The 27,684-nt window shown below is 41.5% G+C and overlaps 1 protein-coding gene across 1 annotated transcript in view; it reads right to left on the bottom strand.

The window, feature by feature from the left end:
- Positions 1-27,684, bottom strand: part of LOC109874202 (C-Jun-amino-terminal kinase-interacting protein 1) — a 136,065-nt gene that overhangs the window by 53,781 nt on the left and 54,600 nt on the right. The window contains exon 4 of the mRNA XM_031807991.1: positions 19,695-19,949. Coding sequence (XP_031663851.1) covers positions 19,695-19,949 — 255 coding nt within the window. The remainder of the gene's footprint in view (positions 1-19,694; positions 19,950-27,684) is intronic.

Genomic DNA, 27,684 nt, shown 5'->3' with positions numbered 1-27,684 from the left:
TGTTGACGAGGTGGGTCACTAGCGCCCCACCTAGCCCAAAGAGGTTTTTAAGTTACTCACATTGTGTCAACGCCCCTGGGATAATGTACATTTGATGCAGCATTATGACAATTTAGCGTCACAATGGCAGAGATTAATTGAGCTGGTCTTGGGTCATTGATAAGTCATTGTCTAAATGCAGCCTTGAAATGCGTGGAATCCAGTAGCCAAGAAGAATTGGATGGACTCCGTCATTCCTGTAGAGTATCTTCTGTTCCCAGAAGGTTTCAAAGTTATCTATACAGTGCCTTGCAAAAGTATTCATCCCCCTTGGCGTTTTTCCTATTTTGTTGCATTAAAACCTGTAATTTAAATGGTATTTCTATTAGGATTTCATGTAATGGACACACACAAAATAGTCGGAAAAGTGGGGCGTGCATATGTATTCACCCACTTTGCTATGAAGCCCCTAAATAAGATCTGGTGTAACCAATTAACTTCAGACGTCACATAATTAGTTTAATAAAGTCCAACTGTGTGAAATCTAAGTGGCACATGATCTGTCACATGATCTCAGTATATACAGTTGAAGTTGAAAGTTTACATACACCTTAGCCAAATACATTTAAACTCAGTTTTTCACAATTCCTGAATTTAATCCTAGTAAAAATTCCCTGTCTTAGGTCAGTTAGGATCACCACTTTATTTTAAGAATGTGAAATGTCAGAATAATAGTAGAGATTATTATTTATTTCAGCTTGTATTTCTTTCATCACATTCCCAGTGGGTCAGAAGTTTACATACACTCAATTAGTATTTGGTAGCATTGCCTTTAAATTTGCAAGACTTGGGTCAAACGTTTTGGGTAGCCTTCCACAAGCTTCCCACAACAAGTTGAGTGAATTTTGGCCCATTCCTCCTGACAGAGCTGGTGTAACTGAGTCAGGTTTGTAGGCCTCCTTGCTCGCACATGCTTTTTCAGTTCTTCCCACAAATTTTCTATGGGATTGAGGTCCGGGCTTGTGATGGCGACTCCAATACCTTGACTTTGTTGTCCTTAAGCCATTTTGCCATGCTTGGGGTCATTGTCCATTTGGAAAACCCATTTGCGACCCAGCTTTAACTTCCTGACTGATGTCTTGAGATGTTGCTTCAATATATCCACATAAGTTTCCTTCATGATGCCATCTATTTTGTGAAGTGCACCAGTCCATCCTGCAGCAAAGCAACCCCACAACATGATGCTGCCAACCCCGTGCTTCAAGGTTGGGATGGTATTCTTCGGCTTGCAAGCGTCCCCCTTTTTCCTCCAAACATAACGATGGTCATTATGGCCAAACAGTTCTACTTTTTTTCATCAGACCAGAGGATATTTCTCCAAAAAGTACAATCTTTGTCCCCATGTGCAGTTGCAAACTGTAATCTGGAATTTTTGGGGCAGTATTGGAGCAGTGGCTTCTTCCTTGCTGAGCGGCCTTGCAGGTTATGTCGATATAGGACTCGTTTCACTGTGGATATAGATACTTTTGTACCCGTTTCCTCCAGCATCTTCACAAGGTCCTTTGCTGTTGTTTTGGGATTGATTTGCACTTTTCGCACCAAAGTACGTTCATCTCTAGGAGACAGAACTGAGCGGTATGACGGCTGTGTGGTCCCATGGCGTTTATACTTGCGTACTATTGTTTGTACAGATGAACGTGGTACCTTCAGGCGTTTGGAAATTGCTCCCAAGGATGAACCAGACTTGTGGAGGTCTACAATTTTTGGGGGGGTCTTGACTGATTTCTTTTGATTTTCCAATGATGTCAAGCAAAGAGGCACTGAGTTTGAAGGTAGGCCTTGAAATAAATCCACAGGTACACCTCCAATTGACTCAAATTATGTAAATTGCCCTATCAGAAGCTTCTGAAGCCATGACACCATTTTCTGGAATTTTCTGGGAGTTGTTTTTAAAGCACAGTCAACTTAGTGTATGTTAAATTTATAACTTAATTAATCTGTCTGTAAACAATTGTTGGAAAATTACTTGTGTCATACACAACATAGATGTCCTAACCGACTTGCCAAAACTATAGTTGGTTAATTAACAAGACATTTGTGGAGTGGTTGAAAAACAAGTTTTAATGACTCCATCCTAAGTGTATGTAAACTTTTGACTTCAACTGTATACACCTGTTCTGAAAGGTCCCAGTCTGCAACACCACTAAGTAAGGGGTACCACCAAGCAAGCGGCACCATGAAGACCAAGGAGCTCTCCAAACAGGTCAGGGACAAAGTTGTGGAAAACAGGGTTGGGATATAAATAAATATCTGAAACTTTGAACAACCCACAGAGCACCGTTAAATCCATTATTAGAAGATGGAAAGAATAAGGCACCACAACAAACATGCCAAGAGAGGGCCACCCACCAAAACTAAAGGACCAGAAAGGGAGGGCATTAATCAGAGAGGCAACAAAGAGACCAAAGATAACTCTGAAGGAGCTGCAGAGCTCCACAGCTGAGATTGGAGTATCTGTCCATATCTGACGCCTTTAAGCCGTACAGTCCACAGAACTGCCCTTACGGAAGAGTTGCCAGAAAAAAGCATTTGCTTAATTTAGGCCTCGGCATCCAGCTAGCTGGACTACTTCCGGTGAACCTGTAGGGCGCGCAATTCAAATAAATAATCATAAAAATTATGAATATTAGCATTTAGGTGCATTTAACTGTCTTATATCGGTTGAAAGCTTAAATTCCTGTTAATCTAACTGCACCGTCTGACTTACAGTAGCTATTACACTGAAAGCATGACATGCGATTGGTTGAGGACGGCGCTCCTCATCAAAATATATTTCCATCGGCACAGATTTCATGAATTCATAAATAGCGATTAAATATTTACTTACTTTTTGAAAAATGTATTTTGATTTGTCATCCAAAGGGTTCCAGCTATAACATGTAGTGTCGTTTTGTTAGATAAAATCCTTCTTTATATCCCAAAAAGTCAGTTAGTTTGCACCATCGATTTGAGTAATGCACTCGTTCAACATACAGAGAAAGGATTCTGAAAATCTACCCCTAAACTTTGTTTCAAAAGTCAAAATAAGTTTATATTTTCTCCTCAGATACCCTAAAATGTAATCAAACTCTAATATTTCTTATGGAAAGAAGTATGTTCAACATTTCTACAAACCTCAAAGTGTTTCTTTCCAATGGTAACAATTATATGCATATCCTTGCTTTTTGGCCATCAAGGAAATCTCTATGTCTGGCGCAAACCCAACACCTCTCATCACCCCGAGAACACCATCCCGATAGTGAAGCATGGTGGTGGCATCATCATGCTGTGGGGATGTATTCCATCGGCAGGGACTGGGAAACTAGTCAGAATTGAAGGAATGATGGATGGTGCTAAATACAGAGAAATTCTTGAGGGAAATCTGCCTGTCTTCCAGAGATTTGAGACTGGGACGGAGGTTCACCTTTCAGTAGGACAATGACCCTAAACATACTGCTAAATCAACACTCAAGTGGTTTAAAGGGGAAACATTTAAATGTCTTGGAATGGCCTAGTCAAAGCCCAGACCTCAATCCAATTGAGAATCTGTGGTATGACAAAGATTGCTGTACACCAGCGGAACCCATCCAACTTGAAGGAGCTGAAGCAGTTTTGCCTTGAAGAATGGGCAAAAATCCCAGTGGCTAGATGTGCCAAGCTTATAGAGACATACCCCAAGAGACTTGCAGCTGTAATTGCTGCAAAATGTGGCTCTACAAAGTATTGCCTTTGGGGGGAGTGAATAATTATGCACGCTCAAGTCCTCTTTATTTGTATTATTTCTTGTTTTTTTCAGAATAAAAAATATTTTGCATCTTCAAGTGGTAGGAATGTTGTGTGAATCAAATGATACAAACCCCCCAAAAGTCCATTTTAACTCCAGGTTGTTAAAATGGAGCAACAAAATAGCAAAAATGCCAAGGGGGGTGAATACTTTCACAAGCCACTGTATGTAAGAATGATGTTCATAGACTATAGCTCAGCATTCAACACCATAGTACCCTCCAAGCTCATCATTAAGCTTTAGGCCCAGGGTCTGGACCCTGCCCTGTGCAACTGGCTCCTGGACATCCTGATGGAACTCCCCCAGGTGGTCAAGGTAGGAAACAACACCTCCACTTTGCTGATCTTCAACACTGGGTCCCCAACAAGGGTGCGTGCTCAGCCCTCTCCTCTACTCCCTGTTCACCCATGACTGCATGACCACGCATGCCTCCAACTCAATAATCAAGTTTTGCAGAACAGTAGTAGGCCTAATTACCAACAATGATGAGACAGCCTAGAGGGAGGTGAGGGCCCTGGGAGTGTGGTGACAGGAAAATAACCTCTCACTCAACGTCAACAAAACAAAGGAGCTGATCATGGACTTCAGGAAACAGCAGAGGGAGCACCCCCCTATCCACATCGACTAGACCACAGTGGAGGTGGAAAGCTTCAAGTTCCTTGGCGTACACATCACTGACAAGCTGAAATGGTCCACCCACACAGACAGTGTTGTGAAGAAGGCGCATCAATTTAGCCTCAAATAAATAATGAAACATGTTCAATTTGGTTTAAATAATACAAAAACAAAGTGTTGGAGAAGTAAAAGTGCAATATGTGCCATGTAATTAAGCTAACGTTTGAGTTCCTTGCTCAGAACTTGAGAACATATGAAAGTTGTTGGTTCCTTTTAACATGAGACTTCAATATTCCAAGGTAAGAGGTTTTAGGTTGTAGTTAACCTATTAAGGCTACCCCCCTACTTTTAATAATGACATATCAGGCAATTTCCGGCCAAACGTTCCCCTAGCGGGATGTATGTCCTAGACAGGTTTTAATATAGTATTTATAGGACTATTTCTCTCTATACCATTTGTATTTATTTTACCTTCGACTATTGGATGTTCTTATAGGCACATAGTATTGCCAGTGTAACAGTATAGCTTCCGTCCCTCTCCTCGCCCCTACCTGGGCTCGAACCAGGAACACATCGACAACAGCCACACTCAAAGTAGCGTTACCCATCTCTCCACAAAAGCCACGGCCCTTGTAGAGCAAGGGGAATAACTACTCCAAGTCTCAGAGCGAGTGACGTTTGAAATGCTATTAGCACACACCCAGCTAACTAGCTCGCCATTTCACATCGGTTACACCAGCCATTAGGCTGACAGGCTTGAAGTCATAAACAGTGCTGTGCTTGCGAAGAGCTTCTGGCAAAACGCACAAAAGTGCTGTTTGAATGAATGCTTACCAGCCTGCTGCTGTCTACCATCGCTCAGTCAGACTACTCTATCAAATCATATACTTAATTATGACCTAATAACACACAGAAATACGAGCCTATGGTCATTAATATGGTCGAATCCGGAAACTATTATTTCGAAAACAAAACGTTTATTATTTCAGTGAAATACGGAACCGTTCTGTATTTTATCTAACGGGTGGCTTCCCTAAGTCTAAATATTCTTGTTGCATTGCACAACCTTCAATGTTATGTCATAATTACGTAAAATTCTGGCAAATGAGTTTGCAACGAGCCAGGCTGCCCAAACTGTTGCATATACCCGGACTCTGCGTGCAATGAATGCAAGAGAAATGACACAATTTCACCTGGTTAATATTGCCTGCTAACCTGGATTTCTTTTAGCTAAATATGCAGGTTTAAAAATATATACTTCTGTGTATTGATTTTAAGAAAGGCATTGGTGTTTATGGTTAGGTACAGTCATCCAACGATTGTGCTTTTTTCGCAAATGCGCTTTTGTTAAATCATCCCCCAGCGCTGCATCGATTATATGCAACACAGGACACGCTAGATAAACTAGTAATATCATCAACCATAACTAGTGATTATGATTGATTGATTGTTTTTTACAAGATATGTTTAATGCTAGCTAGCAACTTACCTTGGCTTCTACTGCATTCCCGTAACAGGCATCTCCTCGTGGAGTGCAATGAGAGGCAGGTGGTTAGAGCGTTGGACTAGTTAACTGTAAGGTTGCAAGATTGGATCCCCCGAGCTGACAAGGTAAAAATCTGTCGTTCTGCACCCGAACAGGGCAGTTATCCCACCGTTCCTAGGCCGTCATTGAAAATAAGAACGTGTTCTTAACTGTGTTGCCTAGTTAAATAAAGGTATACATTTTTTTTTAAATCGGCAAAATCGGTACCCAAAAATACAGATTTCCGATTGTTATGAAAACTTGAAATCGGCCCTAATTAATCGGCCATTGTGATTAATCGGTTGATCTCTACCTAAAACCCTCACAAACTTTTACAAATGCACAATTGAAAGCATCATGTTGGGCTGTATCACCGCCTGGTACGGCAACTGCACCGCGCCTGCAACCACCGGCCTCTTCAGAGGATGGTGCGGTCTACCCAACGAATCACTGGGGGCAAACTACCTGCCCTCCAGGAAACCTACAGCACCAGTCTACAGCTTTGTGGTTGTGGGCGGGGCAGTTGCCGTACCAGGCAGTGATACACCACGACAGGATGCTCTCAATTGTGCATCTGTAATACACTAAGTGTGTTGTTGGAGCATGTGTCGATACTGATAGGATCGAATGAAAGGAAGCACTGCTCTTCAAATCAAATAAAATGTATTTATATAGCCCTTCGTACATCAGCTGATATCTCAAAGTGCTGTACAGAAACCCAGCCTAAAACCCCAAACAGCAAGCAATGCAGGTGTTGAAGCACATTGGCTAGGAAAAACTCCCTAGAAAGGCCAAAATCTAGGAAGAAACCTAGAGAGGAACCAGGCTATGAGGGGTGGCCAGTCCTCTTCTGGCTGTGCCGGGTGGAGATTGTAACAGAACATGGCCAAGATGTTAAAATGTTCATAAATGACCAGCATGGTCAAATAATAGGTCTGGGACAGGTAACACGTCCGGTATACAGGTCAGGATTCCATAGCCGCAGGCAGAACAGTTGCTCTTGGATCAGCTTTCTCCATTCAAATCTTTCCTTAACATTAGATGTTTTTCACAATACTGAGAACGGATCAACTCCTAGAGAGATATTTAGGTGGCTTATACTAATACCTACCCTATAATAAAACACGAAATCATTGCTTTGGCACTTCATTGCGCACATAATGAAATATGTTGAGACAAATTGCAGACAGTAGTCTAGAAGAAGCAAAATAGAACTCAGTTGATTGAACATTAAATGTACAGTGCCTTCGGAAAGTATTCAGACCCCTTGACTTTTTCCACATTTTGTTAGGTTACAGCCTTATTCTAAAATTGATTACATAGATTTTTTCCCTCAATCTATACACAATAACCCATAATGACAAAGGAAATTTTTGCTAATTCATAAAAACTTTAAACCTGAAATATAACTTTTACATAAGTATTCAGACCCTTTACTCAGTACTTTGTTGAAGCACCTTTGGCAGCGATTACAGCCTCGAGTCTTCTTTGTGTCTTTTACTGAGGAGTGGCTTCCGTCTAATTGGTGGAGTGCTGCAGAGATGGTTGTCCTTCTGGAAGTTTCTCCCATCTCCACAGAGGAACTGTGGACTATCAGGTTCTTGGTCACCTCCCTGACCAAGACCCTTCTCCCCCGATTGCTCAGTTTGGCCGGGCGGCCAGCTCTAGGAAGAGTCCTGCTGGTTCCAAACTTCTTCCATTTAAGAATGATGGAAGTAATTGTGTTCTTAGGGACCTTCAATGCTGCATACATGTTTTGGTACGAATCCCCAGATCTGTGCCTTGACATAATCCTGTCTCGGAGCTCTACGGACAACTCCTTCGACCTTATAGCTTGGTTTTTGCTCTGACATACACTGTCAACTGTGGGACCTTATATACACAGTTGTGTGCCTTTCCAAATCATGTCCACTCAATTGACATTAACACAGGTGGACTCCAATCAAGTTGAAGAAACATCTCAAGGATGATCAATGGAAACAGGATGCACCTGAGCTCAATTTCGAGTCTCATAGCGAAGGGTCTGAAAACATATGTAAATAAGCTATTTTTGTTTTCGCTTTGTCATTATGGGTTATTGTATGTAGATTGCTGAGAATTTGTTTTATTTCATCATTTTTAGAATAAGGCTGTTATGTAACAAAACGTGGAAAAAGTCAAGGGGTCTGAATACTTTCCGAAGGCACTGTATTCAATATGATTGATATAGTTCTAAAGCATACTGTTTATTTTATTGCAATCATCTCGGCTTTCATTTTAAGCATGTTTTAATGCGTTGCTTATTTGTGTCAATTGCAAAGACGTTGTTAACTTTGTGTTTGTGGTCAACTTTGTTCTGAAGTTATTGAGAACACAGAGAGAAGGATAAACCATGTGATTCTATGTTTAGCGGAGATCTTCGTTTGTAAAGTGACGCGGGAAGGCAAAAAAACATCTAACAATGCACTTAGTAGTTCTATGAGTGGTCTAAGGCAGCTGTTAGATTTACAAGCATTTTCAAGTGCAACTTTAATAATGATTGTTTTGGGAAACAACTCAGAGATTTAAAGATGCTCCTACAAAGGTTCTAACGATAAACCATCTGTTTTCATATTTACTGTACTGCCATTTATCAAAGTGGAAATGAATGTGTGGTCTTTTGCTGGAGTTAGACAGCTGTGTACAGAATTACTAAGAACATTTGTAGCTCAAGGATTTAGAGCACCTATTCAATGTCAGTTTGTAAATATGTATTCCTAAAAGTGTTTTGTACTTGTCTAATGACTTTGTATTTTAGCAGGTGTTTCCCTGCAGTTTCTCATTTGTCACAGTATTTGTATCAGCAGTTACCAAAATTGCTATTGTTGAGTTATGCAGGCTTTTTTGTTCAAGCCCAGTGCTACCACACCTGATTCTACTACTCAGCTTTTCATCAACACATTGAATAGTATAATCAGGTGTGGTAGAACTGGGCATGAACAAGAAAGCCTGCAGAACACTGTAGCTAAAGAGCAATTGTGGCCATCCCTGAATTGTATGTACACATTCTACTCTAACTGATTGTACGTTTGATTGTACATTTTGCAATTGTATTGTGTACTTTACATTTTATAATGTGCTTTAAATTTGAATATTTACAGTACTAGGCCTTTCTTCAACAAACATCTTCATGTAAATAGTTAATGGGTACATGTTGATTATTTGTTTATCTTACAGGAGCTTTCTTGATTGTCTTGTTAAGAGATCAGGGAAATTCTTTGGCTTTTTTTACATATTTATTGTCTCATGGCTGCAACTCCCCAACGAGCTCGGGAGAGTCATGCGTCCTCCGAAACATGACCCACCTAACCGCGATCCTTAACACTCGCCAGATTAACCAGGAAGCCAGCCGCACCAATGTGCCAGAGGAAACACCATTCAACTGGCAACCGGGGTCTGTCTGCAGGCACCCGGTCCGCCAGAAGGAGTCGCTAAGGAGTGGTGAGCCATGTAAAGCCCCTCCGGCCAAACCCTCCCCTAACCCAGACGACTCTCTGCCAATTGTGGCTCCCGGCCACGTCCGGTTGTGGCTCCCGGCCCCGTCCGGTTGTGTCACAGCCCGGGATAATGAACTGATCTGAAGCCAAAAAAAGGAAATTCACATGAGCACCACAAATGTATACTTCACCAATGCTCTACCTATGTTTTCTAACAGACAGCTTTGACCAACTACAGTAACTATGTTGGTTTATTGCACTTCCAACAATGTGTAGGCAGTTTGCATAGGATTCAAACCTTTTCAAACAGCCTAATTCATACTCTTCTTTGTTTGTCTTTCAATAGTACTATTTGCCTGAAGAATGTAAAGACAGTTGACAGTTGACAAAGAATGTAAAGATGTTGCATTGGGAATATTCTGTCCAAACTGTTTTTTATATGATGACCTTTTCTTTGAATATCAAATTATGAAACCAAATATAACAGGGATATGAGAGGAGTTTGTCCAAGCATGGGCCCTGTACATACTCAGGTTGTATAACTGATGTACAACACATTTGACACAAAGGTTATGATACAACATGCTTGTATAATTATTATTTTGTGCAGAAAAATGTATCACAACCATTCCATCGAATGCCTTTTAAATCAGCCTTCAAGGGATTGTGCAACAACGGAGCGCTCAGGTGCAATTATTACTTATGACAGCTCACAGACAGACAGACAGACAGACAGACAGACAGACAGACAGACAGACAGACAGACAGACAGACAGACAGACAGACAGACAGACAGACAGACAGACAGACAGACAGACAGACAGACAGACAGACAGACAGACAGACAGACAGACAGACAGACAGACAGACAGACAGACAGACAGACAGACAGACAGACAGACAGACAGACAGACAGACAGACAGACAGACAGACAGACAGACAGACAGACAGACAGACAGACAGACAGACAGACAGACAGACAGACAGACAGACAGACAGACAGACAGACAGACAGACAGACAGACACTCTTACTTCTCTCCCATCAGACTGGTAAAAGAAATCAAGCACACACAGTGGATGTTCCTTCTGACAGCCTCTGCTCGAGTGTCGGTGTATGCGTCGCTCCTTCTCTGACCACCATAACTGTCTACCCTAGTTCTTATTTCTGCTACTAATGAAAAACACATACCTCACAAGCTCACATTATAGTGTGTCTCATGTGTGCACACACATCCACCCATAACCCCACATACTCATTATACTTCTTCCAACTGAAACAATAAATGCACAGGGTCATGACATGAATGTAAGTTAACTGAATTTACAGAAAACAAGAAACAAACATACACACACTGTCACACATAGCCAGCAGTGGAGGTTCCTCAGATGAGAAAGGGGAGGACAATCCTCAGCGAATGTAATAAAAATGTAAATAGTGGAACATTGAAAAAGTGATCCGTTTTAGATAAAACTACAAATATATTAATGTCAATAAATTATTGATTAAAACACACTGTTTTCCAATGAGGGTCTACAGTAGCCTCAACAGCACTATGGATAGCACCATAGCCAGAGGACAGCTAGTTTCCGTCCTCCTCTGGGTGCATTGGCTTCAATACATAACCTAGGAACGAAACTCATGGTTCTCACCACCTACCATAGACTTACACAGTAATTCTGACAACTTCCGGAAGAAGTCCTACAACCTATCAGAGCTCTTGCAGCATGAACTGACCACCCAATCAAATGATCAGAGAATGAACCTACACTGAACAAAAATCTAAATGCAACATGCAACAATTTCAAAGATTTTACTGAGTTACAGTTCATATAAGGAAATCAGTCAATTGAAATAAATTCATGAGGTCTAATCTATGGATTTCACATGAATGGGGATACAGATGAGCATCTGTTGGTCACAAATACCTGAAAAAAAGGGTAGGGGCGTGGATCAGAAAATCAGTTCAATATCTGGTGTGACCACAATTTGCACTATGTAGCGCAACACATATCCTTCACTTAGAGCTGATCAGGCTGTTGATTGTGGCCTGTGGAATATTGTCCCACTCCTCTTCAATAGCTGTGCGATGTTGCTGGATATTGGTGGGAACTGGAACATGCCGGTGTAACTACACTGTACTTTGTAGCGGGTTTACTAAAGCATTAGTTCTACATAACTATGTTGACTATGATGCTAGCTAATATGGTGACAATGTTGTAGGCTGTATTTAGTTGGTAGCAGTTATGATATGAAGGTTTGGCTTGGAAAGGTCTTTTTTTCTGGCCACAGATAGCTGATGTGTTGTGCACTGAAGTCCACAAGCAAAGGGAAAAGGTGAGAGGAGAAGAGTGTATAGACGCAAGAAGGAATCATACAATGAGCAAAGTGATCATGCTGTTTGTATCTGGATGCTATGAAAGAGTGTGATCTGGGGTGAATTCATTCCGCCAATTCTGTTGAAAAACCTTTCTTAAACGGAAGCAAATTGAACTTAATGGGGAGAAACATATCTGGATTTGTCAAATAGAAACTCTCGTTTGCAACTGTTGGACTAATGATTACTCCCTAGATCAGCTAGATGCAGGCAAGGTGGTGTTGAGTGTGTCACTGTGTCACCTTGATTGAAAAACTGTATCTCCATCTGTGTACCTACGTTGTAAACTTTCATTCATAGGCTAGGTCAGGGTTTCCCAACCGAGGGTAGGCGTACCCCTAGGGGTACATGAGTAGTCCCCAAGGGGTACATTGGTGGATTTTCAAAATTGTGAAGAAAAGAAATATTTGGAAAAATATTATTCCCCAAAATATGTTCAAGTTATTTCAGTCTTTATAGGTAGGAAAACATTTACTGAGGTTACTGGTGTGAAATGTAGCTAGTTTATATTTATAGGCCAGTTTTTTTACTTTGGGTGTGTGTGCATTTCTCTGACTACCTGGCCTCTGTTCGCTCAATGGTTGATCCTCTGCTCGCACAAAGTGCACATGATCCTTTGCTCTGTGCACTAGAGTGCCTGCTGCTGTTATTCTAACAGAAACTATCATTGAAAAGACAAATCATTGATAAGACAACAGCGGACGCACTGAAGATGGTACCATTTTCAAATAACATGATGTACTGTAGGAACGATGACATGGGTGTTGATATCGTAGATCAAGTGGTGGAAAATGTTTTTTTTTTTAAATCTGGTCCATTTTCTCTGCTATTGGATGAAGCCACTGATGTCAGTGAGGTAGCCCAGTTGATTGCGTTTGTGAGATTCAAAGACATTTTGGAAATGAATGAGCATATTCTTGTCTGCAAGTTGATTTCCAGACAAGATTATGCTCATTCAGCCAATCTGTTGATGTTTTTGTTGATATATAGTATGAGTCTAGCTGCAATAAGAAAACCCACTGAGGCAAGACCAAACTCTTCTTTGCTAATACCTGGTGGTAAAATACACTGCCCAAAAAATTTTGGGAACACTAAAATAACATCCTAGATCTGAATGAATAAAATATTCTTATTAAAAACTTTTTTCTTTACATAGTTGAATGTGCTGACAACAAAATCACACACAAATTATGAATGGAAATCAAATGTATCAACCCATGGAGGTCTGGATTTGGAGTCACACTCAAAATTAAAGTGGAAAACCACACTACAGGCTGATCCAACTTTGATGTAATGTCCTTAAAACAAGTCAAAATGAGGCTCAGTAGTGTGTGTGGCCTCCACGTGCCTGTATGACCTCCCTACAACGCCTGGGCATGCTCCTGATGAGGTGGCGGATGGTCTCCTGAGGGATCTCCTCCCAGACCTGGACTAAAGCATCCGCCAACTCCTGGACAGTCTGTGGTGCAACGTGGCGTTGGTAGATGGAGCGAGACATGATGTCCCAGATGTGCTCAATTGGATTCAGGTCTGGGGAACGGGCGGGCCAGTCCATAGCATCAATGCCTTCCTCTTGGAGGAACTGCTGACACAATCCAGCCACATGAGGTCTAGCATTGTCTTGCATTAGGAGGAACCCAGGGCCAACCTCACCAGCATATGGTCTCACAAGGGGTCTGAGGATCTCATCTCGGTACCTAATGGCAGTCAGGCTACCTCTGGCGACCACATGGAGGGCTGTGCGGCCCCGCAAAGAAATGACTGACCCACCGCCAAACCGGTCAGGCTGGAGGATGTTGCAGGCAGCAGAATGTTCTCCATGGCGTCTCCAGACTCTGTCACGTCTGTCACATGTGCTCAGTGCGAACCTGCTATCATCTGTGAAGACCACAGGGCGCCAGTGGCGAATTTGCCAATCTTGGTGTTCTCTGGCAAATGCCAAACGTACTGCACGGTGTTGGGCTGTAAGCACAACCCCCACCTGTGGACGTCGGGCCCTAATACCACCCTCATGGAGTCGGTTTCTGACCGTTTGAGCAGACACATGCACATTTGTGGCCTGCTGGAGGTCATTTTGCAGGGCTCTGGCAGTGCTCCTCCTGCTCCTCCTTGCACAAAGGCGGAGGTAGCGGTCCTGCTGCTGGGTTGTTGCCCTCCCCTACAGCCTCCTCCACGTCTCCTGATGTACTGGCTCCTGGTAGCGCCTCCATGCTCTGGACACTATGCTGACAGACACAGCAAATCTTCTTGCCACAGCTCGCATTGATGTCCCATCCTGGATGAGCTGCACTACCTGAGCCATTTGTGTGGGTTGTAGACTCCGTCTCATGCTACCACTAGAGTGAAAGCCAGGAAGCATAGGAACTGAGAAGTGGTCTGTGGTCACCACCTGCAGAACCACTCCTTTATTGGGGGTGTCTTGCTAATTGCCTATAATTTCCACCTGTTGTCTATTCCATTTGCACAACAGCATGAGACATTTATTGTCAATCAGTGTTGCTTCCTAAGTGGACAGTTTGATTTCACAGAAGTGTGATTGACTTGGAGTTACATTGTGTTGTTTAAGTGTTCCCTTTATTTTTTTGAGCAGTGTAGATATATCCCCTAATAAGCACAGGTGTGGGGCCTCTGGGATAGGCTGTCCCACCCATTCCTCGAGCTTTTTAAGAACCTCCTTCAAAAAAGGGAGCACCATGGGATTTTCCAATATAGCATGCATAAAGGTACCTACATCACCCTTGCATTTCCAGCATAAACTATTTTGCAATAAACCCACTTCATGTAATCTAACTGGGGTCCAGTAGTATCGATGAACAATCATATAATGTACCCCTTGTATCCCTGGAACACCACCCTAAATCGGAAACAAAATTCCATACATCGTACCTCAAAGTCCCTCTGCCAAATCAACCTTAAATTCTCACAGTTTCCATATTGTGCATATGAGACTCTTTTATAAAACATTGAAGCAGAGTGTGATATTCCAGGTAACATGAAATATTGTTCTAAAAACGTTTAATCTCTCTTGAGGTTAATTCTCATAAGAGACCCCATGCTGCTCCTTAGTTGTAAGTATTTCCAGAAATATCCCTTATCTGGCAAATAACATTTTCCCTTCAGATCCTGATAGGACATAAGCACTCCTTTCTCATATACATCCCCTAGTACATGCAGGCCTTGTCTAAGCCATACCTCCCAGATAAATTAATGTTTTCCTATGCAAACCGATGGGTTGTGCCACATGGAAGAATATTTTTGTTTATACTGGGAAATGCCAAACATCTTATGAATCTTAACCCATACCTCTCGGGAATGTTGTAGAATTGTGATAAGGCCTCTAGACTTAAACGGAGTTGTGATAGAATACCTCTCAATCTGAGTCCATCCCAAATGGGAATCATAATTGCCCCAGTGTCTGGCCAATTTGGCTACTTCAAATGATATGTTGTATAGTTCTACATTGGGGAATGCTAGTCCTCCTTTATCCCTTGGAGCATATAACTTGTTCACATTTATTCCGTTTTTTTTCCCATCCCAAAGACCTGGCACTTAATCATTTGATTGTACTGCTTAAATAGTAAGGGAGATATGGTCACAGGGAGCATCATGGACACACAATTAAAGTGTTGGACCAGAACCATTTGAATAGTATTGTAACAGTTTTCGTCCTCTGAAGAAGAGGAATTGGACCAAAGCGCAGCGTGGTAAGTGTTCATGCTTTTTATTGAAACCGAACATTATAACAAAATAACAAAGAGAATAACTGAAACAGTCCTGTCAGGTGCAAAACACTAAACAAAAAATAACTACCCACAAAACATAGGTGGGAAAAAGCTACCTAAGTATGGTTCCCAATCAGAGACAACGATAGTCAGCTGTCCTTGATTGAGAACCATACCCGGCCAAAACAAAAAATTCAAAACATAGAAAAAGGAACATAGAATGCCCACCCAAATTACACCCTGACCAAACCAAAATAGAGACACAAAAAGCTCTAAGGTCAGGGTGTGACAAGTATTTATTTTACCCCATAATGTAATATTAAGCAGCCTCCATTCATCAAGAGCATTCTTTATTTTTTGTAGTAGTGGCATCATATTAATTTGCATGATATTCTGTGGTTCATTGCTCAATTTTATAACCAGGTATTTCATCCCTGATGGCACTCATTTTATCTGTAATGAAGTAATTTCAACAGGAGGACAGAATTTGCATACAGGCATAGCCTGTGGGGACTGCTGTTCATGGATTGGAGTACAATACCTTAACTCACTTGATAGATCCTGTATTCCCACACCAAATGGCTATAAGTAAAAATAATAGATAAGAAAAATAAATAAAACTGAAATTTTAGGAAAGTGGGAGAACAAAATGTTCTATGCAACCATATAATATCAGATCAATTAAAATAAGGTCAAGGTTGTTAGTTCCATCTACTTACTTTACCGACATCTTTGCTTAAGGGTATATTCTCCCGTGGTATTGGTGCTAGGGTACGGTGAACCCGTTGAAGCTCGGATTCGTCCAGATTCACCCCCAGAGTCTCCCAAGATAATTTGTCTCACGCATTCCTGCGGCTTGCCATCCTCCAGACCTTCTTTGACTCCTAAAAATCTTAAATTGAGGGGCCTGTCTCAGTTAGCTGCATCTTGCATGCTTCTGTAGAGATCCTCATACAGTTTGGCGTTCTTCTCGACGTTTTTAATCAGTCAATCGTTGTCGTCCTCCAGCATTGATATCCGACCTTCTGACTCATTTAGCCTCTGTAATATGACCGATACATCTTCTTGCAAATCCATCTAAGATTGTTTGACCTGAGAAACATCTGATTCAAGAGATTCAAGAATGGTGCTGACTCTACCCATTTCTTCCCATGGCCTTCTATAGGGATGATTGCAAGGCTGACAACGAGCTGGGTTCTATGTTCTGTCCTTTCAAAGTCATGCTTGCTGAATTGCTAGCAACAGAGCTAGCCTTGTTAACCGCTGCACCTGCAATTGCGCTACATGTACGTGTTGAGGCTGAATTCATCGCAGACATTGTTGAAAAACGTTGATAAAACAAATTAAATTAACTTTACTAAATGTTCTATTCTATCAAACTTCGGAGGATTTTATCAGAAGTCTCCTTTTAGACAACCATCTTGCTTTGCAGCATTACGTGACTCCAGACCACTTTACTTTTTCCACATTATTATACGTTACAGCCTTATTCTAAAATGGATTAAATAAAACATTTCTCATCAATACCCCATAATGAAAAAGCAAAAACAGCTTTTTATCTTTTTTTGCAAATGTATTCAAAATAAAAAATGGAAATACCTTATTTCAGTAAGTAACCAGACCCTTTGCTATAAGGCTTGAAATTGAGGTGCATCCTCTTTCCATTGATCATCCTTGAGATGTTTCTACAACTTGATTGGAGTCCACCTGTGGTAAATTAAATTGATTGGACATGATTTGAAAAGGCACACACCTGTCTATGTAAGGTCCCACATTTGACAGTGCATGTCAGCCAAAAACCAAGCTATGAGGTCGAAGCAATTGTCTGTAGAGCTCGGAAGGGCACCAAAATTCTGCAGCATTTAATGTCCCCAAGAACACAGTTGCCTCCATCATTCTTAAATGGAAGAAGTTTGGAACCGCAAAGACTCATCCTAGAGCTGGCCGCCAGGCCAAACTGAGCAATCGGGGGAGAAGGGCCTTGGTCAGGGAGGTGAACAAAAACCTGATGGTCACTCTGACAGAGCTCCAGAGTTCCTCTGTGCAGATGGGAGAACCTTCTAGAAGGACAACCATCTCTGCAGCACTCCACAATCAGGTGTTCATGTTAGAGTGGCCTGACGGAAGCCACTCCTCAGTAAAAGGCACATGTACGCCCTCTTGGAGTATGCCAAAAGGCACCTAAAGGACTCTCAGACAATGAGAAACAAGACTCTCTGGTCTGATGAAACCAAGATTGAACTCTTTGGCCTGAATGCCAAGCGTCACTTCTGGAGGAGACCTGGCACCAATTCTATGGTGGTGGCAGGATCATGCTGTGGGGATGTTTTTCAGCGGCAGGGACTGGGAGACTAGCCAGGATCGAGGGAAAGATGAACAGAGCAAAGTACAGCGAGATCATTAATGAAAACCTGCTCCAGAGCGAACAGGTCCTCAGACTGGGGTGAATTTTCACCTTCCAACAGGACAACGACCCTAACCACACAGCCAAGACATGAGTGGCTTAGGCATGGCTTAGGGATCGGGTTCAATTCCGGCCTCTGGACCACCCAGACAAACACCTCTGGAGAGACATGGAAATATCTGTGCAGCGACGCTCTTCATCCAACCCGACAAAGCTTGAGAGGATCTGCAAAGAAGAATGTGAGAAACTCCCCAAATACAGGTGTGCAAGTTCAACGCTTTAGTCGCTGCCATAGGTGCTTCAACAAAGTACTGAGTAAAGGGTCGGAATAGTTATGTAAATGTGATATTTCATTTTTTTTAATACATTTGCAAAAATGTTATCAATTTTAGAGTAAGTCTGTAACATAACAACGTGGAAAAAGTCAAGGGGCCTGAACATACTTCTGTGAAGTGACATTTTCATCCATGACCCTAGCACAGGAACAGACTGGACTTGGAGAATAGCCTGATCACTGCTGTTGCCACCATGAGTGAAAGACATGATCAAGTTTCTCACTGATTGGTGAGTCATCATGTGTCATACACAAGTCTAGAAATATGGGTTACATTTACTGGGAGAATGTGTGTAACATTTGATCTTTGTTTTTGTATAATTTTCTGGACACTTCAAGATAAATCCTATAAAAAAAGATTAAACTGATGTTTGGATTTGTATTTATTATCGATTCCCATTACTCTTCCTGGGGTCAAGCAAAATTAAGGCAGTATACATTTTTTTAAACATTACAATACATTCACACAAGATTTTACAACATATTACGTGTGTGCCCTCAGGCCCCTACTCTACTACCACATATCCACAATACAAAATATGTGTGTATAGTGTGTATGTTATTGTGTGTCTGTATTTATGTCTCTTGCCTATGTTTGTGTTGCTTCACAGTCTCCGCTGTTCCATAAGATGTATTTTTATTGTTTTTTTAAATCTAATTTTACTGCTTGCATGTTAAGAGTACATGAGTGTTAATATAGTAACACATTATCCTTATTTACAGTTAAATGACAGGCATAGACAAATAATATTGATTTTAAAATACATTTTTGTCCAATATAATATAGGAATCACTCCAGTACCCAAAAAAGGTTGGGAACCACTAGGCTAGATTGTAGCAACCTCATGATGGGAATAGGGAAACATGTTGTATAATGTAGTAGCCTAAACCTATCGATGTTACATTGAGCTGGGGGAATGGAATATGAATAACAGTCATCCAATATGCTGTAATAGAAATAAGGCCATGTTCATTAAAAAAATATAATTCCTCCCTCATCTTAAATGGCACCGACCACCACTGATACAGTCACATGCCTCAGTCACACACATACACAGTTGTCACACACAAAAGGAGATGTGTACCAAAAGAACACATTCTCTCTCTCCTGACAATCCCAGCCATTGTTTCGACCAGCATAACACCCAGAGAAAAACAGACATGGTGTCTAGGGGGGTGATATCATCACATCTTTGTCCCCACTGATTTTAAACACACATATAGACTAGATACAGTACAGAATATCAGCTTTGTCCTCACATTCTCGTACATTTTACTCTATCATTTCATTCATCCACCCCTCCATCCTTCCAGCAATCAATATTCATTCAGCTGTCACAGAGGTTAACGAGGAAGAAAGAAAAGGGGACAGCGAGTGGGGTCAGCCAGCAGAAGGAGGCAGGTGGGTGAAAGGATGGGAAGAGTAATAAAGGGATAATGGAGGGTTCATTTGGACTCACCTGAGTACGTGGCACCATGGGGAAAAGGTTAAGGGTCGTGGGTCTCTTTGGCCGGTATATATTCATGGTTACTAGAGGGGGGTCCTCGGTTACTGGCAGGGGTGCTGTGGAAGAAGGCTTAGATGACTCCTTGTCATCGCGGTAACCATCGGCCCCGTCGATCAGATCCAAATGGAGCATCTCGGCCTGGAGCTGACCGACAGCACCCAGCTCCTCCTTCCCCACCCCACTATTGGTCCCCTGCCTCACACAGCCCTGCAGGGATTGGAAGATACTCACGTCAGTCCAGAGAGAGAGAAAGGCAATGGGAGCTACAAGCAGAGACACACAAAGGGAGATAAAGATTGAGAGAGACAGAGGAAATGGAACAAGATGAGAAGGCAGAGAGAGAGCAAAGGATGGAGGAAGGAGAAAATAGGGGGGAAGGGGGATTGAGTTGGCCAATTAGAGGCTGATCTGACATCAGCCTGCACACTGTCACTGCCAATGCTGAGCCACTTATAACAGGGAGAGAAAGAGAGAGAGGGAAAGAGCCAAATGGAGAGATCAAGGCAGAGAGACTATTCATTGCAGCAGTTTGTTTACTGACTGTATCTACCTTAAGATATTATTAATTATTGTTATTTGTAAACAATTAAGTTATAAAGCATTATATTCTGGGTTATGATAAAGACAGTCATTAGGGTAACATCATGAGGCATTAATAGGTTATATTCTTCAATAATGAATGGGAAAATATTTAGAATTTAAATGATGACCGAACAGCTTCTCAATTCCCAGACTGTTGCTCTAATGATACCAGAAAGAGACACCCAGGGCAGGTGTAATATGTTATGATGTGTACACTATTCTGCACCTACAATATATACTCCTATCTCAGAGCTATATAAACTATATACACATATATGGTGCTTCTGAAAGACACCTACATCTTCCAAAAAATCTGTGATTACGACATTCAATGAACAAACCAAATCAAATCAAATCAAATATATTTGTCACAAACAGATGGTTAGCAGATGTTAATGCGAGCGTAACGAAATGCTTGTGCTTCTAGTTCCGACAATGCAGTAATAATGAACGAGTAATCTAACCTAACAATTTCAAAACTACTACATTATACACACAAGTGTAAAGGGATAAAGAATATGTACATAAAGATAGTGATGAGTGATGGTACAGAACAGCATAGGCAAGATGCATTAGATGGTATCGAGTACAGTATATACAGTATATCAAATCAAATCAAATCAAATTTATTTATATAGCCCTTCGTACATCAGCTGATATCTCAAAGTGCTGTACAGAAACCCAGCCTAAAACCCCAAACAGCAAGCAAATCAGGTGTAGAAGCACAGTATAAATACAGTATATACATATGAGATGAGTAATGTAGGGTATGTAAACAAAGTGGCATAGCTTAAAGTTCAGTTTCAGGCGAATGCTGCCATCAATCCACGGTTTCTGGTTTGGGAATGTTTTAATCGTTGCTATGGGAACGAGATTGTCAATGCACTTTCTAATGAACTCGCTCACCGAATCAGCGTATTCGTCAATGTTGTTGTTGGAAGCAATGCGAAACATATCCCAGTCCACGTGATCCTGAAGCGTGGAATCAGATTGGTCAGACCAGTGTTGAACAGACCTGAGCGCGGGAGCATCTTGTTTTAGTTTCTGTCTGAAGGCAGGGAGCAACAAAATGGAGTCGTGGTCAGCTTTTCCGAAAGGAGGGCGGGGGAGGGCCTTATATGTGTCACGGAAGTTATAAGAGCAATGATCCAAGGTTTTACCAGCCCTGGTTGCGCAATCAATATGCTGATACAATATAGGGAGTCTTGTTTTCAGATTAGCCTTGTTAAAATCCCCAGCTACAATGAATGCAGCCTCAGGATATGTGGTTTCCAGTTTGCAAAGAGTCAAATAAAGTTCGTTCAGGGCCATCGATGTGTCTGCTTGGGGGGGAATATATACGGCTGTGATTATAATCGAACAGAATTCCCTTGGAAGATAATGCAGTCGACATTTGATTGTGAGGAATTTTAAGTCAGGTGAACAGAAGGACTTGAGTTCCTGTATGTTGTTGTGATCACACCACGTCTCGTTAATCATAAGGCATACGCCCTGCCCCTCTTCTTACCAGAAAGATGTTTGTTTCTGTCGGTGCGATGCGTGAAGAAACAAGCTGGCTGCACCGATTCCGTTAGCGTCTCTCGAGTGAGACATGTTTCCGTGAAGCAAAGAACGTTACAGTCTCTGATATCTCTCTAGAATGCTTCCCTTGCTCGGATTTCATCAACCTTGTTGTCAAGAGACTGGACATTGGCGAGTAGTATGCTAGGCAGTGGTGCGCGATGTGCCCGTCTCTGGAGCCTGACCAGTAGATCGCTTCGTTTGCCTCTTTTACGACGTCGTTGTTTTGGTTCACAGGCTGGGATCCATTCTGTTGTCCTGGGTGTAAGGCAGATCACAGGATCCGCTTCGCAAAAGTCATATTCCTGGTTGTACTGATGGTGAGTTGACGTTGCACTTATATTCAGTAGGTCTTCCCGACTGTCTGGCATGCGTCTGCAATGTAGTTGGGCAGGAACACCACCACAGCCTGAGGATCATGATGCCTTGCATTGCATTGGCCAATCACCATTTTTTTGACACAGACATACTAGACATGAACATAACATTTCTATGTACAAAAGTATGTTGACACCTGCTCGTCGAACATCTCATTCCAAAATCATGGGCATTAATATGGAGCTGGCCCCCCCTTTGCTGCTATAACAGCCTCCACTCTTCTGGGAATGCTTTTCACTAGATGTTGGAACTTTGCTGCGGGGACTTGGTCGTGCACTGATGTTGGGCGATTAGGCCTGGCTCGCAGTCGGCGTTCCAATTCATCCCAAAGGTGTTTGATGGGGTTGAGGTCAGGGCTCTGTGCAGGCCAGTCAAGTTGTTCCACACTGATCTTGACAAACCATTTCTGTATGGACCTTGCTTTGTGCACAGGTGCATTGTCATTCTGAAACAGGAAAGGGCCTTCCCCAAACTGTTGCCACAAAGTTGGAAGCACAGAATCGTCTAGAATGTAATTTTATGCTGTAGCGTTAAGATTTCCTTTCACTGGAAGTAAGGGTCCTAGCCCGAACCATGAAAACAGCCCCAATGTTTTCCTATGGAGATTGCATGGCTGTGTACTCGATTTTATACACCTGTCAGCAACGGGTGTGGCTGGAATAGCCGAATCCACAACGGGGGGGGTCCACATACTTTTGGCCATATGATGTATCCTGTATGTGTATGACCAAACACAAGCTACAAAAGGAAGGTTTATCTTCATAATGCTAGAAGGTTTTTGAAATAGAAGATACCAGTTCTATTATGAGCTGGGTGGTTTGATTCCTGAATGCTGATTGGCTGACAGCCGTGGTATATCAGACCGTATACCATGGGTTTGACAAAACCTTTTTTTGTACTGCTGTAATTGCGTTGGTAACCAGTTTATAATAGCAATTAGGCATCTTGGGGGTTTGTGGTATGCGTTGCATCGTACATAAGAAGCGTGTTCCAATGCTGCATATATTTTCAGCAATGAATCTTGCAGTAGTTGAGATAAAACTGTTGCCATGGAGATAGGTTTCCTTTTCCTCCTTGTCCGTGTTTTCGTATGCTCATGTACACCCACACTCCACCGATACGCCCACTCCCTCTCTTCTCCATCACCCCCCTCCCATGTCCCTCCTTCTCTTCATTTTCTCTGCTCCCTCCATCCTCCCTCCCTCATCTCCCCTCCCTTCATTTTGCTGTTTCTTCTAAAACAAAGAGGTCTCTTTGAGGAATAAAAAGTCAGCTGTTTGTCCTCTCAGCAGTGTATGTGTGTGTGTGTGTGTGTGTGTGTTCAGGAATAATGCAGAGAAAGTAAATGTCATTACTCTATCTCATAGCCTGATTCAGCCCTGACATTTTGTATTTTACTACATCCAAACAAATGACCGCAAATCAAATCCAATTGCCCTGCACTCTAATGAGTAAAGGTTTACCTACACAACCACACGTACAAGCATGCACAACAATAATTAACAAATGTATTAAACTTAGTAGAAAGTGAATTAAATGTTTTAAACTTAATTCACGTAAGATATTAAAAGAACGCAACAATGATTCTAATTTCCTGCAACTTTCTGCAGAAGCATGCATGCACACAAGTCATCTCTCACTCTTCACAGACATAGCATCGGGGACAAGGATGAGTGTGTGCGCGCATGTTTCTCTGTGTTGGTTGGATGTGTTTCAATGAAAAATATATATATTTATCCTTTATTTCAGTGGTACTCATTTCTTTGGACACTTTCTCACTCCAACTTATCAAACAAGAATTTATGCACAAAGAAGTTAAGCACAAAGAAGAATGATGAATTCCATAACAAATGCAAGCTCTCATTTGTTGTGTAGGCAACTTTTTGCTACACTGCTAATATTGGCCCCTAGCTGTGTGATATATCCAATAGATTAAGACAAAAACTCTGTTTTATGCAGGATGAGACAAGAAGAAAATACTCAGTTATTGTAGCAGGATATATATGACAAGTAAAACTATTTGAAAGAAGGAGCCTAAAACAAGAATGCATTTTTTTCCTTTTTTTCTAGGCCGAATAGTTCAAATGGCTAGATTGAATGCAAAGCATTTTACAAACAGTGCAAAGCATTTTACAAATAGTGACACATTTCTCTCCCAGAGACAGCAGGCTACCACATTTGTAACTGTAAGTAGGCCTTTTGTTGAGTCTGTCTGATATAATTAATTAAGCAGCCAATATTAGCAGTAAGTATGCAGCGATACGCCATCGCATCTGGTTTCAGCTTATTGGGACTATAATTTGTTTTTCAACAGGACAATGACCCAACACACTTCCAGGCTGTGTAAGGGCTATTTGACCAAGAAGGAGAGTGATGGAGTGCTGCATCCTCCAACTCAACCCAATTGAGATGGTTTGGGATGAGTCGGACCACAGAGTGAAGGAAAAGCAGCCAACAAGTGCTCAGCATATGTGGGAACTCCTTCAAGATTGTTGGAAAAGCATTCCAGGTGAAGCTGGTTGAGAGAATGCCACGAGTGTGCAAAGCAGTCATCAAGTCAAAGGGTGGCTATTTGAAGAATCTCAAATTTAAAATATATTTAGATTTGTTTAACACTTTTTTGGTTACTACATGATTTCATGTGTTATTTCATAGTATTGATATCTTCACTATGATTCTACAATGAAGAAAATAGTACAAATAAAGAAAAGCCCTTGAATGAGTAGGTGTTCTAAAACTTTTGACCAGTAGTGCATATACTGTATATACAGTGCATTCGGAAAGTATTCTGAACCCTTCATCTTTTCCACATTCTGTTACGTTACAACCTTATTCTAAAATGGACAAAAAAAACTCATCAGTCTATGCACAATACCCACATTTTTGCAAATTTATAAAAAATGACAAACAGAAATAGCTTATTTACATAAGTATTCAGACCCTTTATTGCTTTATTTATACAGCTTATCCTTTACATAGTCAGGGTATAGTTTATCGTCCAGTCATGTCCATGTGGCCTGTGTTTCTATAATAGTGTAGATACTATAATGAAATAATATGATTATCCAGCAGTCTTCACTTCTTCGTGTGTGATACAGTTGGTGTTTCTCAAAATGCATACTACCATGCTCCAAGCATGCAAATTATAGCATGCAAATGGTTGGAGTGTGAATCCAAATCAAATTATGCGAGACTGAGCACAGAGGGCACTTCTTGGATGAGTACTTAATTTCTACACACTTTGAAGAATGAATCGATGGCATCCGTTGTCGAGCTGAAGAGAGGAAATAAACTCAGACTTTGGAATGAAATGTTGCCAATTCACATCTTATATGTTAATATATACATTATGTGTTTATTTAGGCATGTAAGAGAACTCCCCCCTGAAATCGACAAAAATGAATGGGAACATATTGTCACCGTACGAACCATATACACGGTGTCCAATACCACTCAATTGGATGTTGTTTCATTCAAAGTTGATTGCAAATGCCATATGGCAAATGCCAAGTGTAAAACTGCAAAAATCCAATAGATGGCGAGTGTGCTCCACCGTAATTTTTCATATTGCAAATGTGAAGACCCAAAAGTAAAATGTGGAAAATTTGAACTTTTTTTCAAAAGCTTATCACCCCCTTAAAAAAGTGCTTTCTGGACAGTTTTTAGAAATTCTTTCGATTTTTTCTTAATTACACATGTATAAGAACTGTATGAATATACTTTTGTCAAATTGTATTATCATAATTTTTAATTTGTGGAGATGGTTCTCACCCATCTCTGCAGCACTCCACTAATCAAGCCTTTATTGTAATGGCCAAACGGAAGCCACTCCTAATAAAAGGCCCATGAGAGCCAGCTTGAAGTTTGCCAAAAGGTATCTAAAGGATTCTCAGAGCATGAGAAACAAGACTCTCTGGTCTGATGAAACCAAGATTGAACTCTTTACCCTGAATGCCAAGCGTCTGGAGTAAACCTGACACCATCTGCACGGCGAAGAATGGTGGTGGCAGCATCATGCTGTGGGGATGTTTTTCAGCTGCAGGGACTGGGAGACTAGTCATGATCGAGGGAAAGATGAATGGAGCAATGTACAGAACCTTGCTGAAAACCTGCTCGAGAGCGCTCAGGTCCTCAGACTGGGGTGAAAGTTCACCTTCCAACAGGACAACGACCCCAAGCACACAGCCAAGACAATGCAGGAGTGTCTTCGGTACAAGTCTCTGAGTGTCCTTGAGTGGCCCAGCCAGAACCCCGGACTTGAGCCCAATCAAACATCTCAATTGAGGAGAAAAGGCACCTTTCAATCGTTCTCATACAAAACCATCTCTAATCACAACACTGTACAACCAAACCCCTTCCTCATCTCAAAGACCCATCTGTACACCTACCCCAGCCTTTTGACTTTGACAGATCATTCTCGTCAAGAGTAGCCCTTGGTGGTTTATTTTTCTAGGTGTGCATTTGTATTGTGGTTGGAGAATCTGCAGAGAGAAGAATGAGGTGGTTGTCTACTGTTGTAGTCTTGATTTGATATATTTCAGTTTCCCTTGCTAGTTTCTGTCCCACAGTTAGGTTGTTTAACAGTAAGGTTTGTCCCCTCCCTCATGCTCATGTACACAAAATGCTGTTGTGGGGTATTTTTCAGCAGGGCACTGTGAGTTTACAAAGTGAAAAGGAGTAGATTAAATTGCTTACATGGTCTGGAAGGTACTCTGTGGTCCTCAGGCTACATCTAACCACATGTAACCGCATTACACAAAGCCATACAAACACTACCTGTCACGTTCTGACCTTTGTTATGTCTTTGTTTTAGTTTGGTCAGGGAGTGAGTTGGGGTGGGTAGTCTATGTTCTTTTTTCTATGTTGTGTTTATGTGTTTGGCCTGGTATGGTTCGCAATCAGGGGCAGGTGTCGTTCGTTGTCTCTGATTGAGAATCATACTTAGGTAGCCTTTTCCCACCTGTGTTTTGTGGGTGATTATTGTCTGTCTAGTGTTTTCGACACCTTTCAGGACTGTTTCGGTTTTCGTTTATTTCACGTTGTTATTTTGTATTTTCAGTGTTCAGTCAGTAAACATCATGAACACATACCACGCTGCGCATTGGTCCGACATTTCTTACTCCTCTTCAGAGGAGGACGAAGAATATCGTTACACTACCAAATTCATGTTTATGCCATTATTACTGTAAATGTAGATATCTTAGCTGTCAATTTGTAAATATATTTGCCAACTTTCCTTCAACTTGTGCAGAGCGAGGGGTCGTTAGCACATGCTGGTGGAATCTGATTATGTACCACCAACAAGGAAATACACATCAGTACACAATTGAACCTCCCCACTAATGGTATTGATCTGTTCAACACTGGTCCTAGCAATCGAATTCTACGCTTCTATGCTTCAATCATGTAGACTGGATTTGTT

Source organism: Oncorhynchus kisutch, linkage group LG3 (genome assembly GCF_002021735.2).
Source record: "Oncorhynchus kisutch isolate 150728-3 linkage group LG3, Okis_V2, whole genome shotgun sequence".
In the NCBI taxonomy this organism is placed as follows: Eukaryota; Metazoa; Chordata; class Actinopteri; order Salmoniformes; family Salmonidae; genus Oncorhynchus; species Oncorhynchus kisutch.
Note: the sequence above shows the minus strand (reverse complement) of the source record. Positions and strands in the feature narration are given on the sequence as shown.